Source organism: Nerophis ophidion, linkage group LG22 (genome assembly GCF_033978795.1).
Source record: "Nerophis ophidion isolate RoL-2023_Sa linkage group LG22, RoL_Noph_v1.0, whole genome shotgun sequence".
NCBI lineage: Eukaryota > Metazoa > Chordata > Actinopteri > Syngnathiformes > Syngnathidae > Nerophis > Nerophis ophidion.
In genome coordinates this window covers 7,948,665-7,968,286 of record NC_084632.1, presented here as the reverse complement: position 1 = coordinate 7,968,286, position 19,622 = coordinate 7,948,665, and the positions used below count along the sequence as shown (strand labels likewise).

Genomic DNA, 19,622 nt, shown 5'->3' with positions numbered 1-19,622 from the left:
TGTCACCTGAGTGCGCGTGTTGAAGTCCAGGGAGCGCATGGACTTCAGCACTTCCATGCAGCCCATGTACTGTACACACAAACACACAACCGTCATTTCATGTACAACAAAAAAACTGTACTTTGCAGCTCTCACACAGAGTGTGAAAGAAGCAACTTTGCATGATGGAGTGCAGGACTGCCTGTGCAGCTCTTGTGGAGCCTCTTTGCTACCTCACGTCATCTCCGCGTCACCGCAGCTGTAAAATCCACATTTATACTAACAGATCCAATCAAGTTATGATTATGTATGTATGTTTCATTCTAATTACTTCCTATTTATTTATTTATTATTTGTTTTTTCTTTTTATAATTGACAATAATCTATGATTAAAACAGATTAATATTTGCTAGTGTCCAGTATTTTGCTATACATACATATCTTTAAAATACTTTAAGAAAATTATATTATGTTATCCGCTGTATTTTATTTTTTTATTATATTATGTTTTCCTCTATTATTTTATCCTTTAAAAAATCTATATATGTTTCAATTATATTATATTTTTCCTCAGTTTAATATATTTTAAATTATATTATGTTTTCTTCTACCATTCGATCGTTTGAAAAAAAATTAAATAAAATCACATTATGTTATCATTTATAATTTTTTTTAAATATATTTTTAAGTATATTATGTTTTTTATGTTTTTAAAATTACATTATGACTTTTGTCTATTATTTTATAGAAAAATTAGTTTTATATTTTTTTATTAAATTATGTTTTTCTTCTATTATTTTATCTTTTCTTAAAACATTTTAAAATGATATGTTTTTCCTCTATCATTTTATTATTTCTCAAATATTTTCTAAAATATCTTATGTTTTTCCTTTATCATTTTTTTTATTTTTTTTAATTATATAATCCTCCATCATTTTATTTTTTATTGTATCATGTTTTTCCTCTACTATTTTATCGTTAAAAAATATTTTTAAATTATTTTGTGTCTATGATTTTATTATTTCTTAAATATGTTTTTTCTCTATCATTTTATATTTTTTTAGATATGTTTTCAAATGTATTATGTTTTCCTCTATAATTAATTTTTTTAATTATATTATTTTTTCCTCTATTATTTTATAATTTCTTAAAATATTTTAAATTATATTACATTTTTCCTCTATAATTTTATGATGTTTTTTTTAATATTTTAAATGAATTAAGTCATTTACAATGACTTCATTCAAAGAAACACAGTTCTTCATGTTATAAAGTACTGGTTATGGTGTTTATTTTGAACATTATGGGGGGAAGTCTCCCATCAGGGAAATTGAACTTTTTTCCCCCTTTTCTTGACTGAAAGGCTCCATTGTTGCACGCGCTCACATCCGCTGACACCACGCCTCCCCTTTTTAAAGGCTTCCTATCTCCTATCTGCGCGCACATCTCTTTGGCTGCAAGGACTCTGGCTTTCCAGGAAGAATTCCTCACAATTTGAACAACGCCGCCATCCGCCTCTTGCCTCACGCTTGCCTTCTTTTGGATTTTTTTTTATTTAAATTAAATATAACTGCTGTTTTTTTTTTTTTTTAGGGAAAAAAAAAACCCGCACAAATGATGTGAATAGCGGAGGTGCAGTAGGAAGTCGTCAAATTTAAATACAACTGTTCAAGAATTGTAACTTTTCCAAACAATGAATGAGGCTGGGTTGGGGTGATTAGAGCAGTACTCAGGTGCAGTACATTTTCCCACCACTTGCGGCAGTAATGACAATCTGAAGCAGAAGAAGCACGGAGCTAAAGTCAGAGACATTTCTGAAGAATAAAGTGATGAAGTTGTATTTATTGACAGTTTTCTTAAGTTTATTTGAGCACAACATACAGTAAACTTATTTTTAGTCGGTTATTTATAAGTTACTTTTTGGTTAGTCCTTATTTTTTTTAAATCAGCCTTGTTAACGAATTAGGTGGACTACAAAAAAAAACAATTTTGATAGAGATGGGTACCGTTTACATTTGAACCGATACAGTACCAATTCCTGGTACTTGGGAATTAATACCGGTACTCAACGGTACCAATTTCCGTCACTTCGGTGTGTGTTAAGTCTAAGACGATAGATGGCAACACTGCAGGGGTCACCAAACTTTTTGAAACCAAGAGCTACTTCTTGGGTACTGATTAATGCGAAGGGTTACCAGTTTGATACACACTTAAATAAATTGCCAGAAATAGCCAATTTGCTCAATTTAACTTTAATAAATAAATATTTATTTATAAAAAAAAGGGTATTTCTGTCTTTCATTCCTTCGTACGTTTTATTTTCCCCAAAGCCATTTGTCAACAACACCCAGGAACAGCGCCGGCTTGGCTGGGCCTGAGCTCCCCTTAGATGGACTGATGCAAAGTGGAAAAGTGTTCTGTGGTCTGACGAGTCCACATTTCAAATCATATTTGGAAACTGTGGACATGGTGTTCGCCGGAACAAAGAGGAAAATAACCATCCGGATTGTTATAGGCGCAAAGTTCAAAAGCCAGCATCTGTGATGGTATGGGGGTGTATTAGTGCCCAAGGCATGGGTAACTTACACATCTGTGAATGCACCATTAATGCTGAAAGGTCCATACAGGTTTTGGAGCAACATATGTTGTCATCCAAGCAACGTTATCACGGACGCCCCTGCTTATTTCAGCAAGACAATGCCAAACCACGTGTTACAACAGTGTGGCTTCATAGTAAAATAGTGCGGGTACTTTCCTGGCCCACCTGCAGTCCAGACCTGTCTCCCATTGAAAATGTGTGGCGCATTATGAAGCGCAATATACAACAACAAGACTGTTGAACAACTTAAGCTGTACATCAAGCAAGAATGGTAAAGAATTCCACTTTCAAAGCTTCAACAATTAGTTTCCTCAGTTCCCAAACGTTTATTGAGTGTTGTTAAAAGTAAAGGTGATGTAACACAGTGGTGAACATGCCCTTTCCCAACTACTTTGTCACGTGTTGCAGCCATGAAATTATAAGTTAATTATTATTTGCAAAAAAAAAATAAAGTTTATGAGTTTGAACATCAAATATGTTGTCTTTGTAGTGCATTCAACTGAATATGGCTTGAAAAGGATTTGCAAATCATTGTATTCCGTTTATATAACACAATTTCCCAACTCATATGGAAACGGGGTTTGTGTGTGTGTATATATATATATATATATATATATATATATATATATATATATATATATATATATATATATATATATATATATATATATATATATATATATATATGTGTGTAGGTGTGGGAAAAATCACAAGACTACTTCATGAGGGGTTCCCTCAATCATCACGAGATTTTAATGGAAGCATTCACATACAATGGTTTATATTTGGCACAGAGTGGGTGGGTACAGGCAGGCGTAGGGTGTGGTGATTAGCTCATGTGTTACCTAGTAGGTGTTTCCGTCTGTGGCGGCATGTTGAACTGATTTCACTGCGCTTGTTGAGGGATGACAGGTCTGGATGATATATAATAAACAGTTTCTCTTTTAAGCATAGGTTGCATCTTTTGTTACCACTGTTCTAAGGTGTGCTGGATGCAAGAATTTGCCATGTTATTGAATATTCAACATTATTGTCTTTGAGGTTCCAAATATGCTTGCTGAGTTCTGTAGAATTCCGCAAAGTCTGGTTTCTAAAGGAGGCCTTGTGATTATTCCATCTGGTTTTAAATGCTCCTTCGGTTAATCCTACGTACGTGTCGGATGTGTTAATGTCCTTGCGTGTTACCTTTGCTTGGTTAACGACTGATGTTTGTAAGCACCCTCCGTTGAGAGGGCAATCAGGTTTCTTGCGACAGTTACATTCCTTATTGGTTTCAGAGTCGTTTAGTCTGGGGGTAGGCAGTCCTTTTGCAATTGCTTTGTTGTGGTTTGAAATGATTTGTTGTATGTTATTCATACAGCTGTAGCTGTATGAATGTATATATATATATATATATATATATATATATATAGACGGTATGTATATATACATACATAGTTTTCATCAAACACAATTGGAGGTGTTAAAATAGCCATGCAAAATAGCTAATGCTAATCCGTAGCATGTCAATAGCAAAGCCTATGTATATTAGCATCAAGCTAGCGCATTTCTGGAAAAGCAGAGCTTGACTTTACTTACATCGAGCGTCATTGAGTCAAATTATTTTTTTGGGCATTTAAAAATCGCAACTTTGCCTCTGAGGTAATTTGGCCGAGTCCGCTCTCAGTGTTGCTGGAGTGACCGCCAAGTGGCGAAGTGACGTCAGGCGTAACCCAGGTGTATCGCAACATGGCACCGTTAGATTTTACGAGGACCGGTGGGACCAGAAAAAGCACCGACTGGCCATTCCTACATTTTGGTTTGCAGAAATGAACGTCACCTTTTCGACGTTCATTAGCGCCCCCTACAGGACTGGAGTGCAGCGCCATCAGCTACCTCTGTGTGTCTGATACATGGGGAGGTGACATGAAGGAAGGTGACACGCTGCAGCCAACCAGAGAGGAGCAGAGCGTGCACGGGCGTGTCCCTATTCAGCCAGAAATGGCCGAGCTTAGCAGAAACGAAACGTCACTTTGGCGCTAACACATGCAGCTCGTGGTGCGTACGTCCTTTCCACGCCTCAACAATCAGGAGTGGCATGATGGCGCAACCCCCCCCCCCCCCTGCCCCCTGCTTACCACCCCCACCCCGGCGGTGCTACCTCCGTCCTGGACATCACATGACAGTGATTAAATGTAATTGAATATAGGAATGAATGGTGGCTGCATAATGCCATTAGAGAGCATGCCAGACTGAGATAATCAGGAGTCATGTCGTTAAGTGGGGGGAGGGGTCCCGTAGGGAGGGGGGGGGGGGGGGGGAGACACAGAGGTGAGCGTGCGACGGGTGGGGTCGCGGGAGCAACGTCAGGCTCAGTGTGGCACATGTACACGATGCATTCAGCGTAGCTATACTATTAGCTCATAATGTTATTACCTCCCCCAAGGTTGTGTTGCGTTTGCAAGGTCGTTTTTTGTTGTTGTTGTTGTTTTTTTAGTCCTATGCTGAAAAAGGTGGCAGCTGTCATTTATTGTGAATGTTACTGGAACTGTTTTTTTACTTAATTGCAATGGTGTTACAAAATTATACAATATGTTGTGCCTTAACATTTCCCTTCCTTTAATTGCTAGAAGAAAAAAAATAAAAATGTAAAAAAAAATACATATATATATATATATATATATATATATATACATACACAGTATATATATTGTATAATTGTTTATATATACATAAAAAATACATTTATACATTGTATTATTATTTTTATTGTTTTATGTATATACAGTACATATATAGACATACATACATGCATGTATAAGATAGATATATAGTTTTTTGGACTATTGTTTTTGTTATTTATATATGTTATGTATATATATACATATATAAGATAGATAGATATATTGTTTTTTGGACTATTATTTATAGAATATATAAGATGTATGATCAAATAAAATATTTGTTTTAAATCAAAAACAATTACATTTTAAAAAAGGAAAATGTTACAGGAAAAAATGTTGTATAATATTGTGAAACCATGGCAGTAAAGTAAAATAAAAAGGAAAATATTTTTTTTTAAATTAGAAAAAACATATTTATCCATCTATATCCATATATATGTATGTATGTATGTGTATATATATATATATATCAAAGAAAAATAATAATACTAATATATATATATTTTTTATTATTTTTGATTGTATATATATGAATAAATAACAAAAATAATAATCCAAAAAACAATATGTATATATCTATCTTATACATGTATGTATATATAAATATATATATACACACACACACACACACACACATACACATATATATATATATATATATATATATATATATATATATATATATATATATATATATATATACATACATACATACATACATACATACATACATACATACATACATGTATAAGATAGATATATATAAATTGTTTACACATTTTTTCCTGTAACATTTTCCTTTTTTAAAATGTAATTATGTTTTTGATTTAAAACAAATATTTTATTTGATCTTATATCTTAAATATTCTCTATATAATAAAAATAGAATATTACACAGACACACCCCCACATATACTACATACATATATATATATATATATATATATATATTTACACCATTCATATATATATTTACATACACATATTTACATACTGTATATACATACATACATAACATATATTTATAAAATATTATATAAATACAGATTTACCTCTCCATTTTACTTCAGAGCCATGGTTTCACATTATTATACAATATTATACTCTGTAACATGTAATTATTTGTTAATTAAAAGAAAAACATTTTATTTTTTATGTTGCTTTATTGCTGTCAAATATATATATATATATATATATATATATATATAAAATACAATTTGTTTACCTTTAATATATACCTTTTTATTTACATATTTTTGTTTATTTATTTTATGTTTAGTTATTTAAGTTCGTCTTAATTAATAAAAACAAAATATTTCCCTTTTTGTTTGTACAATATTGACATCGTTTTCATAATCGTACACAATACATATCCTTGTTTTATTTTCAATTCTTAATAAAACAACATTTCCCTGTTTTATTTCTACTTTCTTGCCATGTTTTCACAATATCAGACAATATGTTGTCCTTCTTTAAATGTATAGTCTTATTTTTGCATTTTTCACAAAAACATTTCTTTTTCTAAAATAAATAAACAATTACACTAAATGTCATATATCAGGAAAATAAATATGTACAGAGGAAAATAAAAATAAAGACTCCCTTATTCTATGTGTTTCTGAGGACGATACAGGAAGTGAGATGTGGGCGGAGCTTGGTGACAAAGTCTGCCTCGCCAGGAGACCAAATCTCTAATAAAGATGATATCAATGAAGCGATACATGCACCTCTTTCTTCATGTGACAAACGTAAACAATCATGTCAAATGAACTGAATGCATGGATTAGTAACTTGGAACTGTGGAGGGACGTTAGCCGCTAGCAAAGCCAATTCGGTAGACACAACTAGCAAGTGTTAACATGTTTTAAAATTATTTATGGATTTAGTCAGGCACAATCCCTGGATATTATACTTGGTATCGTTACTGTTGATATTTGAATCCACCCGTGTTTACGTCCAAGATTTTTAGCTTAGCGGTTAGCATGGCTTCTTGTTTCCTCTTGAGGTGTGTGTACACTCTAGCACGTTTAGCTAGTCTTGGTCCACCAGTGATAACGATACTTGTGCGTTATTTGCCGCCATGGAGGCGCGGATTAGTGACTTAGAAGTGGCTTCGCACTGTGGAGGGACGTTAGCCGCTAGCAAGTCAAATTTGGGGGACACAGCTAAATTGTGTCATCAACCTTCATTATGATTATTTATGGATTTAGCCGGGTGCGGCGCTGGATGCAAAACTTGGTATCGTTACTGTCGATATTTGAATCGGTCCGCCCTCTCGTGTTTACATCCAAGATTTCTAGCTTAGCATGGCTTCTTGTTTCCTCTTGGGGCGTGTACACTCTAGCATGTTTAGCTAGTCTTGGTCCTCCAGTGATAATGCTACTTGTGAGTTATTTGCCGCCATGGAGGCACGGATTATTGACTTAGAAGCGGCTTCGCACTGTGGAGGGACATTAGCCGCTAGCAAGTAAAATTTGGGGGACACAACTAAATTGTGTCATCAACATTTATTATGATTATTTATGGATTTAGCCAGGTGCGGCGCTTGATGCAAAACCTGGTATCGTTACTATCGATATTTGAATCGGTCCGCCCTCTTGTGTTTACATCCAAGAGCTCTAGCTTAGCGGTTAGCATGGCTTCTTGTTTCCTCTTGGGGTGTATACACTGTAGTATGTTTAGCTAGTCTTGGTCCTCCAGTGATAATGATACTGTGCATTATTTGCCGCCATGGAGGCGCGGATTAGTGATTTATAGGCGATTTCGCGCTGTGGAGGGACGTTAGTTGCTAGCAAGTCAAATTTGGGGGACACAACTAAATTGTGTCATCAACATGTATTAAGATTATTTATGGATTAAGACAGGTGCGGCCCTGGATGCAAAACTTGATATCGTTACTGTCGATATTTGAATCCGTCCGTCCTCTCGTGTTTACATCCAAGAACTCTAGCTTAGCATGGCTTCTTGTTCCCTCTTGGGGTGTGTGTACACTCTAGCATGTTTAGCTAGTCTTGGTCCTCCAGTGATAATAATACTTGTGAGTTATTTGCAGCATGGAGGTATGGAATAGTGACTTATGAATGTGGAGGCACGTTAGCTGCTAAATAAATTGTGTCAGCATAATGCATTCTAATCATTTAGGTGTTTAGCCAGGTGCGGTCCTGGATGCAAGACTTGGTATCGTTACCATCGATATTTGAATCGGTCCGTCCTCTCATGTTGTTAAAATTGTGAGTTTTTTCCGCGACCACAGATGCTTGGACTGGTGACATAGAAGCAGCTTCTTTCTGTGGAGAGACATTAGCTCAGGGGTCACCAACCTTTTTTTGAAACCAAGAGCTACTTCTTGGGTACTGATTCATGCGAAGGGCTACCAGTTTGATACACACTTCAATAAATTGCCAGAAATAGCCAATTTGCTCAATTTACCTTTAATAAACAAATCTATATATATATAAAAAAAATGGGTATTTCTGTCTGTCATTCCGTCATTCATTTTATTTACTTTCACGAAAGGTTTTTTGTAGAGAATAAATGATGAAAAAAACACTTAATTGAACGGTTTAAAAGAGGAGAAAACACGAAAAAATGAAAATAAAATTTTGAAACATAGTTTATCTTCAATTTCGACTCTTTAAAATTCAAAAATCAACTGAAAAAAATGAATAGAAAACTAGCCAATTTGAATCTTTTTGAAAAAAAAAATAAAAAAAGAATTTATGGAACATCATTAGTAATTTTTCCTGATTAAAATTGATTTTAGAATTTTGATGACATGTTTTAAATAGGTTAAAATCCAATCTGCATTTTGTTAGAATATATAACAAAAAGGACCAAGCTATATTTCTAACAAAGACAAATCATTATTTCTTCTAGATTTTCCCGAACAAAAATTTTAACAGAAATTCAAAAGACTTTGAAATAAGATTTAAATTTGATTCTACAGATTTTCTAGATTTGCCAGAATAATTTTTTAGAATTTTAATCATAATAAGTTTGAAGAAATATTTCACAAATATTTTTCGTCGAAAAAACAGAAGCTAAAATTAAGAATTATATCAAAATGTATTTATTATTCTTTACAATAAAAAAAATTACTTGAACATTGATTTAAATTGTCAGGAAAGAAGAGGAAGGAAAAATCCTGAAGTCATTTTTAAGGTTGTATTTTTTCTCTAAAATTGTCTTTCTGAAAGTTATAAGAAGCAAAGTAAAAAAAATAATGAATTTATTTAAACAAGTGCAGACCAAGTCTTTGAAATTTTTTCTTGGATTTTCAAATTCTATTTGAGTTTTGTCTCTCTTAGAATCAAAAATGTCGAGGAAAGCGAGACCAGCTTGCTAGTAAATAAATACAATTTAAAAAAATAGAGGCAGCTCACTGGTAAGTGCTGCTATTTGAGCTATTTTTAGAACAGGCCAGCGGGCGACTCATCTGGTCCTTACGGGCGACCTGGTGCCCGCGGGCACCGCGTTGGTGACCCCTGCATTAGGGGCGGCATAGCTCGGTTGGTAGACTGGCCGTGCCAGCAACTTGAGGGTTGCAGGTTCGATTCCCGCTTGTGCCATCCTAGTTTACTACCGTTGTGTCCTTGGGCAAGACACTTTACCCACCTGCTCCCACACTGGTTTAAATGGAACTTAGATATGTAAAGCGCTTTGAGTCACTAGAGAAAAGCGCTATATAAATATAATTCACTTCACTTCACTGTTAGCAAGTCATATCTGGGGGACACAGCTAAATTGTGTTGTCAACATGCATTAAAATGATTTATAGATTTAGCCAGGTGCGGCCATGGATGCGACACTTGGTATCGTTACTGTCGATATTTGAATCGGTCCGCCCTCTCGTGTTTACATCCGATAGCTTTAGCTTAGCATGGTTTCTGGCATCCTCTTATGTAACATTTTTAGCTCGTACTTGTCCTCCAGTGATAACACTACTTGTAAATAAAAGGCTGCGTGGATTAGTGATTTAAAGAAACATTTACAACCAAAAGGTTCCACTTGGGTTGAGAGGTCGGGAAAGCGGGACTCACCCTGACCACGTAGGAGGCTCCCGGTCCTGCGATCTTCTTGTCCGGGTGCAGCCACCCGTGAGAAGGTTTGTGGATGAAGCTTCCCTTCTGGCTGAAGTCCTCGCCGCCGGGCCACATCCCCTCCACTCGGGTCCTGCGACTCATCCCCGATCTGGAGGCGGCGGGGCTCGCCGTGACTTCCCCCGATCCTTGGCCCCCGGCGGCAACGGCTCGCTGGCCCCGGACGGCCTGCAGAGAACACGGGGTGATGCACACGGGGTCACAGGAGGTCAGCACCGCCGCCAGGCTGGCCACCGGGCCGCCGGCCGCGGACGGCGCCACACTGTGCCTGTGCGGCGACGAGGAGGACGAGGAGGAGGAGGACGAGGCTTGGGACGGGGACTTGCTGGAGCCGGAGGGGCTTCGACTCAGCAAGGAGTTGGAGAACTTCCACTGCGGCATCTTGGGGATGAGCATGCAGAAGGTGGTGGCGCCGTCCTGCTCTCCGTCCAGGCAGGGGGAGTCGGCGGGGTCCGCCGCCGCCGCGCCGGGGTCCAAAGGCGGCAGGGGGAGGCCGCGGGCTGCGGAGGAGACCACCGAGGTGGACGCCACTTTGCCGCTCATGGCTAAGCTCTGCATCAGGTCGTCGCAGGAGGTCACAGACTCGTTGCGAAAGCGGTCATACTTGGGCTTCAGGAGCATGCCCGGAGGAGCCACCTGGAGACTGTGCGGGGAGGACGGGACGGGACGGGGGGGCGGGGGGGAGGAAGGGAGGGTCAGGGGTGGGCGTGGGGGGGTGGTGCACGCAGGAGGGAGAGGGGGGGGGGGCAGTTTTTCTTATGTCCGCGTCGTCCTGCTCACACACATCCTCGCTCTCTTGTTGTCACGCCGCTCTCTGCACTGCCTCTGTCTGCGTGTGTGTGTGTGTGTGTGTGCGTGTGTGTGGTGGTGGGGGGTGCACTTGTTTCTATTCTCTCTCTCTCTCTCTCTCTCTCTCTCTCTGCGCATGATGTCATTGGCTCTTGTAGCCCTGCCCTGCTCTCAGACAGCATTAGCTAAATCACATCTGTCTCAGTGCCACACACACACACACACACACACACACACACACACACGCGCACACACACACACACACACACTCTCTTGTACTTGTTGCCTTCTGGAGACCTGAGAAAAATGCCTCCCTCTTTGGGACCACCCTTTCTTGATATATAAAGAAGTGTATTTATAACATTAATAATATATGCATACCCCAAAAGGAAGAAGCGGTAGGAAAATGGATGGATGGATAACGCAAACATTTTTTTTTTAGTTTGTAAAACATTTTTGGAATTTAACCCACTCAATGTCTATTGCATCCAGTCTCCCATAAAGGGGGGGGGGGGGAGGATTCACCCACATCTGTGGTCCTCTCCAAGGTTTCTCATAGTCATCCACATTGACATCCCACTGGGGTGTGAGTTTTTCCTTGCCCTTATGTGGGCTCTGAACCGAGGATGTCGTTGTGGCTTGTGCAGCCCTTTGAGACACTTGTGATTTAGGGCTATATAAATAAACATTGATTGATTGATTGATTGATAATAAAGCTTGTGGTGAAAAATGAGTTGGGATTTCACAAGAAAAAGGTCACAAATTTGGGCATTTTTTATAACAAAGGGTCGTCATTTTACTCAACGCAAGTCAAAATTTTCGCAAGAAAAAGTGAACATTTGTGCAATATCATGATGAATGTTGAAATTATAATAATAATCGGAATTTTACTTGGCAAAATGATGACAAAAGTCAACAACAACAAATGGCAAAACTGTGATAAAAGTCCGAATTTTAAATGACAAAAGTCACCATTTTGCATTAAAAATTATTTTACATTAAAAAGTACAAGAGTATATTGCAATAGTACAGACACAGAAAGAATATGAGATTTGAGTTAATTTATTTTTTGTTTTTTAATCTTCATTATTTACTTCAAGTTATTACATTATGTCTCTATATATGTTTTTTTGTTTAGTTGTATTTAAATTAATTGTGGCCAAAAGGGACGCATTTCAATTTTTCACATACACTTGTTATTTCGTACGTTGACCAAAGGGGGAGCACTTTTAAAAGCGACACACGGTCCATGTGAAAAATCCCTCCTTTTTGGGACCACCCTCATTTTGATGGATATCACCACAAATGAGACATTGTCTATTAGATGCAATGTTATTGGGACCATGTTCACACCTCCTCATATGGAAGATACTTTTCCTTCTTCGTGAAAAATGAGTTGGGATATCACAAGAAAAAAGTCACAATTATTGGCATTTTTTTATAACAAAAGTCGTCATTTTACTCAATGCATGTCAAAATTTTACAAAAAAATGTGAACATTTGTGCAATGTTATGACAAAAGTTGAAATTTTACTCAATAACTGTGGCAATTTTACAAGAAAAGATGAACATTTTGTCAATTTTATGAAAAGAGTTAATTTTACCCGACATCACAATTTTATAAGAAAACTTAAAATTTGGGCAATATTATAATGATAATCGGAATTTTACCCCAAAATTTTAACAAAGAACAAAGTAAAATGGCAATATTGTGATGATTCCGAATTATATGACATATGTCACAATTTTGCATTAAAAAATATTTTACATTAAAAAGTAATAATTTTACATTAAAAAAGTCATAATTTTACAAGATTATATTGCAATAGTTCAGAAACAGAAAGAATATGAGATTTTAGTTATTTTTTTTTGTAATTGTTTTTTAATCTTCACGATTTGCTTCAAGTTATTACAGTATGTCTCTATATACACATTTATTTTATTTTTTTAAATAAATTTTGGCCAAAGGGGCGCATTTTGATTTCTTACACACAATTATTATTTCATATGTTGACCAAAGGGGGAGCACTTTTAAAAGCGACACACGGTCCATGTGAAAAATCCTTCTTTTTTGGGACCACTCTCATTTTGATAGATATCACCACAAATGAGCAATTGTCTATTAGATGCAATGTTATTGGGACCATGTTCACACCTCCTCATATGGAAGATACCTTTCCTTCTTCGTGTCTCAAGAAAGCGAGAAATACAAGAACACACACACACACACATGTGCACACACACTCACACACACAAACACATACACCTAGCAGTTCACTCCCTGCCCAAAACATTAGGTACACCTGCATTCATGAAGACTGTGTGACACCAAGGGACATTTGTCATATTTACAGAAAATAAACATATTCATGTAAATTTGCATATTTGCAAGAATACATACAAAAACTTCATGACAGTCACGGGACACTCTATTAGGTACACTTGCGCAATCTGATTAGATTAAATTCAAAATAGCTGCAGTTGTAAAGAATACAATTTTATTGTATAATTTTTCGGAAGATATTTTTACAATAATTTCTTATTATTTTTTTATGAATAACATTGTTGTGTATAACAGTTTTTTTTGTAATATTTTGATGTTGCTATATAAAAAATGTTTTAATTTTGTTATATAAAAATAGGAAGGTCTTTTTGAAATATTGTAACACGTGAATTAAGGAAGGTGATTTTAAAAATATATTTGTCATCATTGTTATTCCAATTTTTTTTTCTATTTTGTTATATATAAATTAGGGAGGTTTTTTTTTTAATATTATATAAATTACTGACTTGCATGAATATATTGTATAATACAAATAGATTTTTTGCCTGGACTATTTCAGAATAAGTGTATTTTTGACACTTTTATAATTTAATGGATGGATATATATTTTAATTATATCATAAATAAATGAATGGATTTTTGGGGGAAATATTTCTCAGTAAAAAAAATTCAACATTTGTATTATTTTATGAATACATTTCTTTCTATTAAATGTCTTTTTTTCATGTTCTAAAACATTTTTTAAAAAATGGAACTTCCATGTATATATTATTTAACTGAGCCAAATTATTACTGTTTTTTTTTTTGTATTTTGCAGAAGCTCAAAAAAAATATGTGTTTATATTTTTTAAAAAGGAAAACGATATCTTTATTTATACATATATATACTGTATATATATATATATATATATATATATACACACATTTAAATCGTTGACTAAGCAAAAAAATAAATGCGAAATTAAAGAAGACTTAAGAAATGAGCATTGTTGTTGTAGATGATGACTCCTCCGTCCAAATTGAAGTCAACAGTGTAAATATTTATCCTACAATAAGTTGTGCCAATAGTCAAAGTCCATGAAAACAAGTCAGCAAAACAAATAGTGTACATTGGAACAATAATTAAATTCAAAACTTACCTTTCAGGGCAGCAAAAGGAAGGAAGTTCCGGTAACTTTAATCCAAGATGAGCTTGGAGGACAACAAAGTCACATTAGTTGCAACAAATAACTAACAAGTGATGCCCCGCCCCTTTTTAAATCACCCAATCACCTTTTTGTTTGCTTCAGAAGTTACTAATACACCGAATGTGATCAATAGATGCTGGCTGTGGGCCTCATCCATTCACAAGTCAACAAACAACATGTAGGGTTATTATAATGAAAGGAGGAGGTGAGGAGTTAATAAGTCACCTCCTGCCTGCAGACATCATGCTGGGAATACTAAGGTGCTCATTAGGAGTCATTGTTGACACGCTAACCAGCACAATGGAACTACATGTTCATGTACTCACCTGACAGTCAAGAAAGTGGTCATTTATGTTCATGTACTCACCTGACAATCAAGAAAGTGGTCATTCGTGTTCATGTACTCACCTGACAGTCAAGAAAGAGGTGATACATGTTCATGTACTCACCTGACAGTCAAGAAAGAGGTCTTAAATGTTCATGTACTCACCTGACAGTCAAGAAAGTGGTCATTCATGTTCATGTACTCACCTGACAGTCAAAAAAGAGGTCATTCATGTTCATGTACTCACCTGACAGTCAAAAAAGAGGTGATACATGTTCATGTACTCACCTAACAGTCAAGAAAGTGGTCATTCATGTACTCACCTGACAGTCAAGAAAGTGGTCATTCATGTTCATGTACTCACCTGACAGTCAAGAAAGTGGTCATTCATGTACTCACCTGACAGTCAAGAAAGTGGTCATTCATGTTCATGTACTCACCTGACAGTCAAAAAAGAGGTCATTCATGTTCATGTACTCACCTGACAGTCAAGAAAGAGGTGATACATGTTCATGTACTCACCTAACAGTCAAGAAAGTGGTCATTCATGTTCATGTACTCACCTGACAGTCAAGAAAGTGGTCAATCATATTCATGTACTCACCTGACAGTCAAGAAAGAGGTGATACATGTTCATGTACTCACCTGACAGTCAAGAAAGAGGTCTTAAATGTTCATGTACTCACCTGACAGTCAAGACAAAGAGGTCTTAAATGTTCATGTACTCACCTGACAGTCAAGAAAATGGTCATTCATGTTCATGTACTCACCTGACAGTCAAGAAAGAGGTGATACATGTTCATGTACTCACCTGACAGTCAAGAAAGAGGTGATACATGTTCATGTACTCACCTGACAGTCAGGAAAGTGGTCATTTCTGTTCATGTACTCACCTGACAGTCAGGAAAGTGGTCATTTGTGTTCATGTACTCACCTGACAGTCAAGAAAGAGGTCTTAAATGTCCATGTACTCACCTGACAGTCACTACTCACACATGGAATAACTGCTTGTAACACATGGAATAACTGTTAGTAACACATGGAATAACTGTTTGTAACACATGGACTAACTGCTAGTAACACATGGAATAACTTCTAGTAACATATGGAATAACTTCTTGTAACACATGGAATACCTGCTAGTAACACATTGAATGACTACACATGGAATAAATGCTAGCAACACAATAATAACTGTTAATAACACATGGAATAACTGCTAGTAACACAAGGAATAACTGCTAGTAACATATGGAATAACTGCTAGTAACACATGGAATAACTATTAGTAATGTATGGGATAACTGCTAGTAACACATGGAATAACTATTAGTAATGTATGGGATAACTGCTAGTAACACATGGAATAACTGGTAGTAACACAAGAATAACTGTTAGTAACACATGGAACAACTGCTAGTAACATATGGAATAACTGCTAGCAACAAAAGAATAACTGCTAGAAACATATGGAATACCTGCTAGTAACACAAGGAATATATGCTAGTGACACAAGAATAACTGTTAGTAACACATTGAATAACTGCTAGTAACACGAGGTATAACTGCTAGTAACATATGGAATAACTTCTAGTAACATATGGAATAACTGCTAGTAACACATGGCATAACTATTAGTAATGTATGGGATAACTGCTAGTAACACATGGAATAACTGGTAGGAGCACAAGAATAACTGTTAGTAACACATGGAATAACTGCTAGTAACACAAGGAATAACGGCTAGTAACATATGGAATAACTGTTAGTAACACAAGAATAACTGCTAGTAACACATGGAATAACTTCTAGTAACATATCGAATAACTGCTAGTAACACATGGAATAACTTCTTGTAACACATGGAATACCTGCTAGTAACAAATTGAATGACTACTAGTAACACATGGAATAACTGATCGTAACACAAGAATATCTGCTAGTAACACATGGAATAACTGCTAGCAACACAATAATAACTGCTAATAACACATGGAATAACTGCTAGTAACACATGCAATAACTGCTAGTAACACAAGGAATAACTGCTAGTAACATATGGAATAACTGATAGTAAAGGATGAATAATTGATGGTAACACATGGACTAACTATTAGTAACATATGGGATAACTGCTAGTAACACATGGAATAACGGCGTCAAAAGCGCTTTGAGTACCTTGAAAGTAGAAAAGCGCTATACAAGTACAACCCATAATATATGGGATAACTGTTAGTAACACATGGAATAACTGCTAGTAACATATGGAATAACTGCTAGCAACAAAAGAATAACTGCTAGAAACATATGGAATACCTGCTAGTAAGACAAGGAATATATGATAGTGACACAAGAATAACTGTTAGTAACACATGGAATAACTGCTAGTAACACAAGGAATAACTGCTAGAAACATATAGAATAACTGCTAGTAACACAAGGAATAACTGCTAGTAACAGATGAATAACGATGGTAACACATGGAATAACTATTAGTAACATATGGGATAACTGCTAGTAACACATGGAATAACTATTAGTAACATATGGGATAACTGCTAGCAACACATGGAATAACTGGTAGTAACACATGGAATAACTGTTAGTAACACATGGAATAACTGCAAGTAACATATGGAATAACTGCTAGCAACACAGGAATAACTGCTAGAAACATATTGAATAACTGCTAGTAACACAATGAGTATATGATAGTAACACAAGAATAACTGCTAGTAACACATGGAATAACTGCTATTAACACAAGGAATAACTGCTAGTAACATATGGAATAACTGCTAGGAACACAAGAATAACTGCTAGGAACACAAGAATAACTGCTAGTAACAAATGAATAACTGCTAGTAACACATGGAATAACTTCTCGTAACAACAATAACCGCTGGTAAAAAATGGAATAACTGATCGTAACACAAGAATATCTGCTAGTAACACATGGAATAACTGCTAGTAACACAAGAATGAATAACTGCTAGTAACACAAGAATAACTGCTAATAACACATGGAATAACTGTCAGTAAAATAAGAAAAACTGCTAGCAACACTAGGAATAACTTTTAGTAACACAAGAATAACTGCTAGTGACACAATAATAACTGCTAGTAAAACATGGAATAATTGCTCGTAACACAAGAATAACTGCTGGTAACACATGGAATAACTGCTAGTAACACATGGAATGACTACTAGTAACACATGTAATAACTGTTAGCAATTAGGGAATAACTGTTAGCAACATGTGGAATAACTGTTAGCAACATATGGAATAATTGCTAGCAACAAATGGAATAACTACTATTAAAATATGGAATAACTGCTCATGACATGTGGAATAACTACTAGTAACACATGTAATAACTGTTAGTAAATAGGGAATAACTGTTATCAACACATGGAATAACTGTTAGCAACATATGTAATAACTGCTAGTAACATATAGAATAACTGTTAGCAACATATGGAATAACTGTTAGCAACATATGGAATAACTGCTAGTAACATATGAAATAACTGTTAGCAACATATGGAATGACTTAGCAACATATGGAATAACTGCTAGTAACATATAGAATAACTGTGAACAACATATGGAATGACTTAGCAACATATGGAATAACTGCTCGTAACATATGAAATAACTGTTAGCAACATATGGAAAGATTACTTGTAACACATGAATAGAATATTCAAACAGGAAATAGAAATCTAAAAACAAGATCGCAGACTGGCCTCTCAGGGGGAATATATGCATATATATATATATATATATATATATATATATACACATATATAAGGGACGGTGTGGCGCAGTGGGAGAGTGGCCGTGCACAACCCGAGGGTCCCTGGTTCAATCCCCACCTAGTACCAACCTTGTCACGTCCGTTGTGTCCTGAGCAAGACACTTCACCCTTGCTCCTGATGGGTGCTGGTTAGCGCCTTGCATGGCAGCTCCCCCCATCAGTGTGTGAGAATGGGTAAATGTGGAAGTAGTGTCAAAGCGCTTTGAGTACCTTGAAGGTAGAAAAGCGCTATACAAGTACAACCCATTTATCATTTATTTATATATATATATATATATATATATATATATATAGTGTGTGAATGTGAGTGTGAATGTTGTCTGTCTATCTGTGTTGGCCCTGTGATGAGGTGGCGACTTGTCCAGGGTGTACCCCGCCTTCCGCCCGATTGTAGCTGAGATAGGCGCCAGCGCCCCCCGCGACCCCGAAAGGGAATTAACGGTAGAAAATGGATGGATATATATATATATATATATAAACTGGCTGGGGAGAGGGAAGTCTGGGCTTCCCTGCTTAGGCTGCTGCCCCCGCAACCCGACCTCGGATAAGCAGAAGAAAATGGATACATATATATATATACATATATATTATATGAATATATATACACATACATACATATATATTATATATATAATATTCTATCAAAAATAATTTCTATGAACTTATCTAGAAAATGTATAAAAGACATGTTTATTTTTATTTTGAGATGGAAACATCTATGTAGTATTTAAATTTGGTAAAAATATTGTGTAAATGTTTGTGATTGCTGCTGTTAGGGCCGGGCGAAAATGAGGACTCAGGTGCAGAAGCGTGACAATTGACTCAGACTTTATTTAATTAAATTTCTATGCTATCTCTAGGACAGAGTGATCAAA

General features: G+C 35.9%; 1 protein-coding gene across 1 annotated transcript in view; it reads right to left on the bottom strand.

Moving 5' to 3' along the window:
• shc2 (SHC (Src homology 2 domain containing) transforming protein 2) overlaps window positions 1-10,976 on the bottom strand; it is a 62,404-nt gene extending 51,428 nt beyond the window's left edge. The window contains exons 1-2 of the mRNA XM_061883178.1: window positions 10,281-10,976; window positions 1-69 (exon numbers count right to left, since the gene is read on the bottom strand). The exon at window positions 1-69 is cut by the window's left edge and continues 2 nt beyond it. Coding sequence (XP_061739162.1) covers window positions 1-69; window positions 10,281-10,961 — 750 coding nt within the window. The 5' untranslated portion in view covers window positions 10,962-10,976. The remainder of the gene's footprint in view (window positions 70-10,280) is intronic.
• Window positions 10,977-19,622: the final 8,646 nt, after the last annotated feature.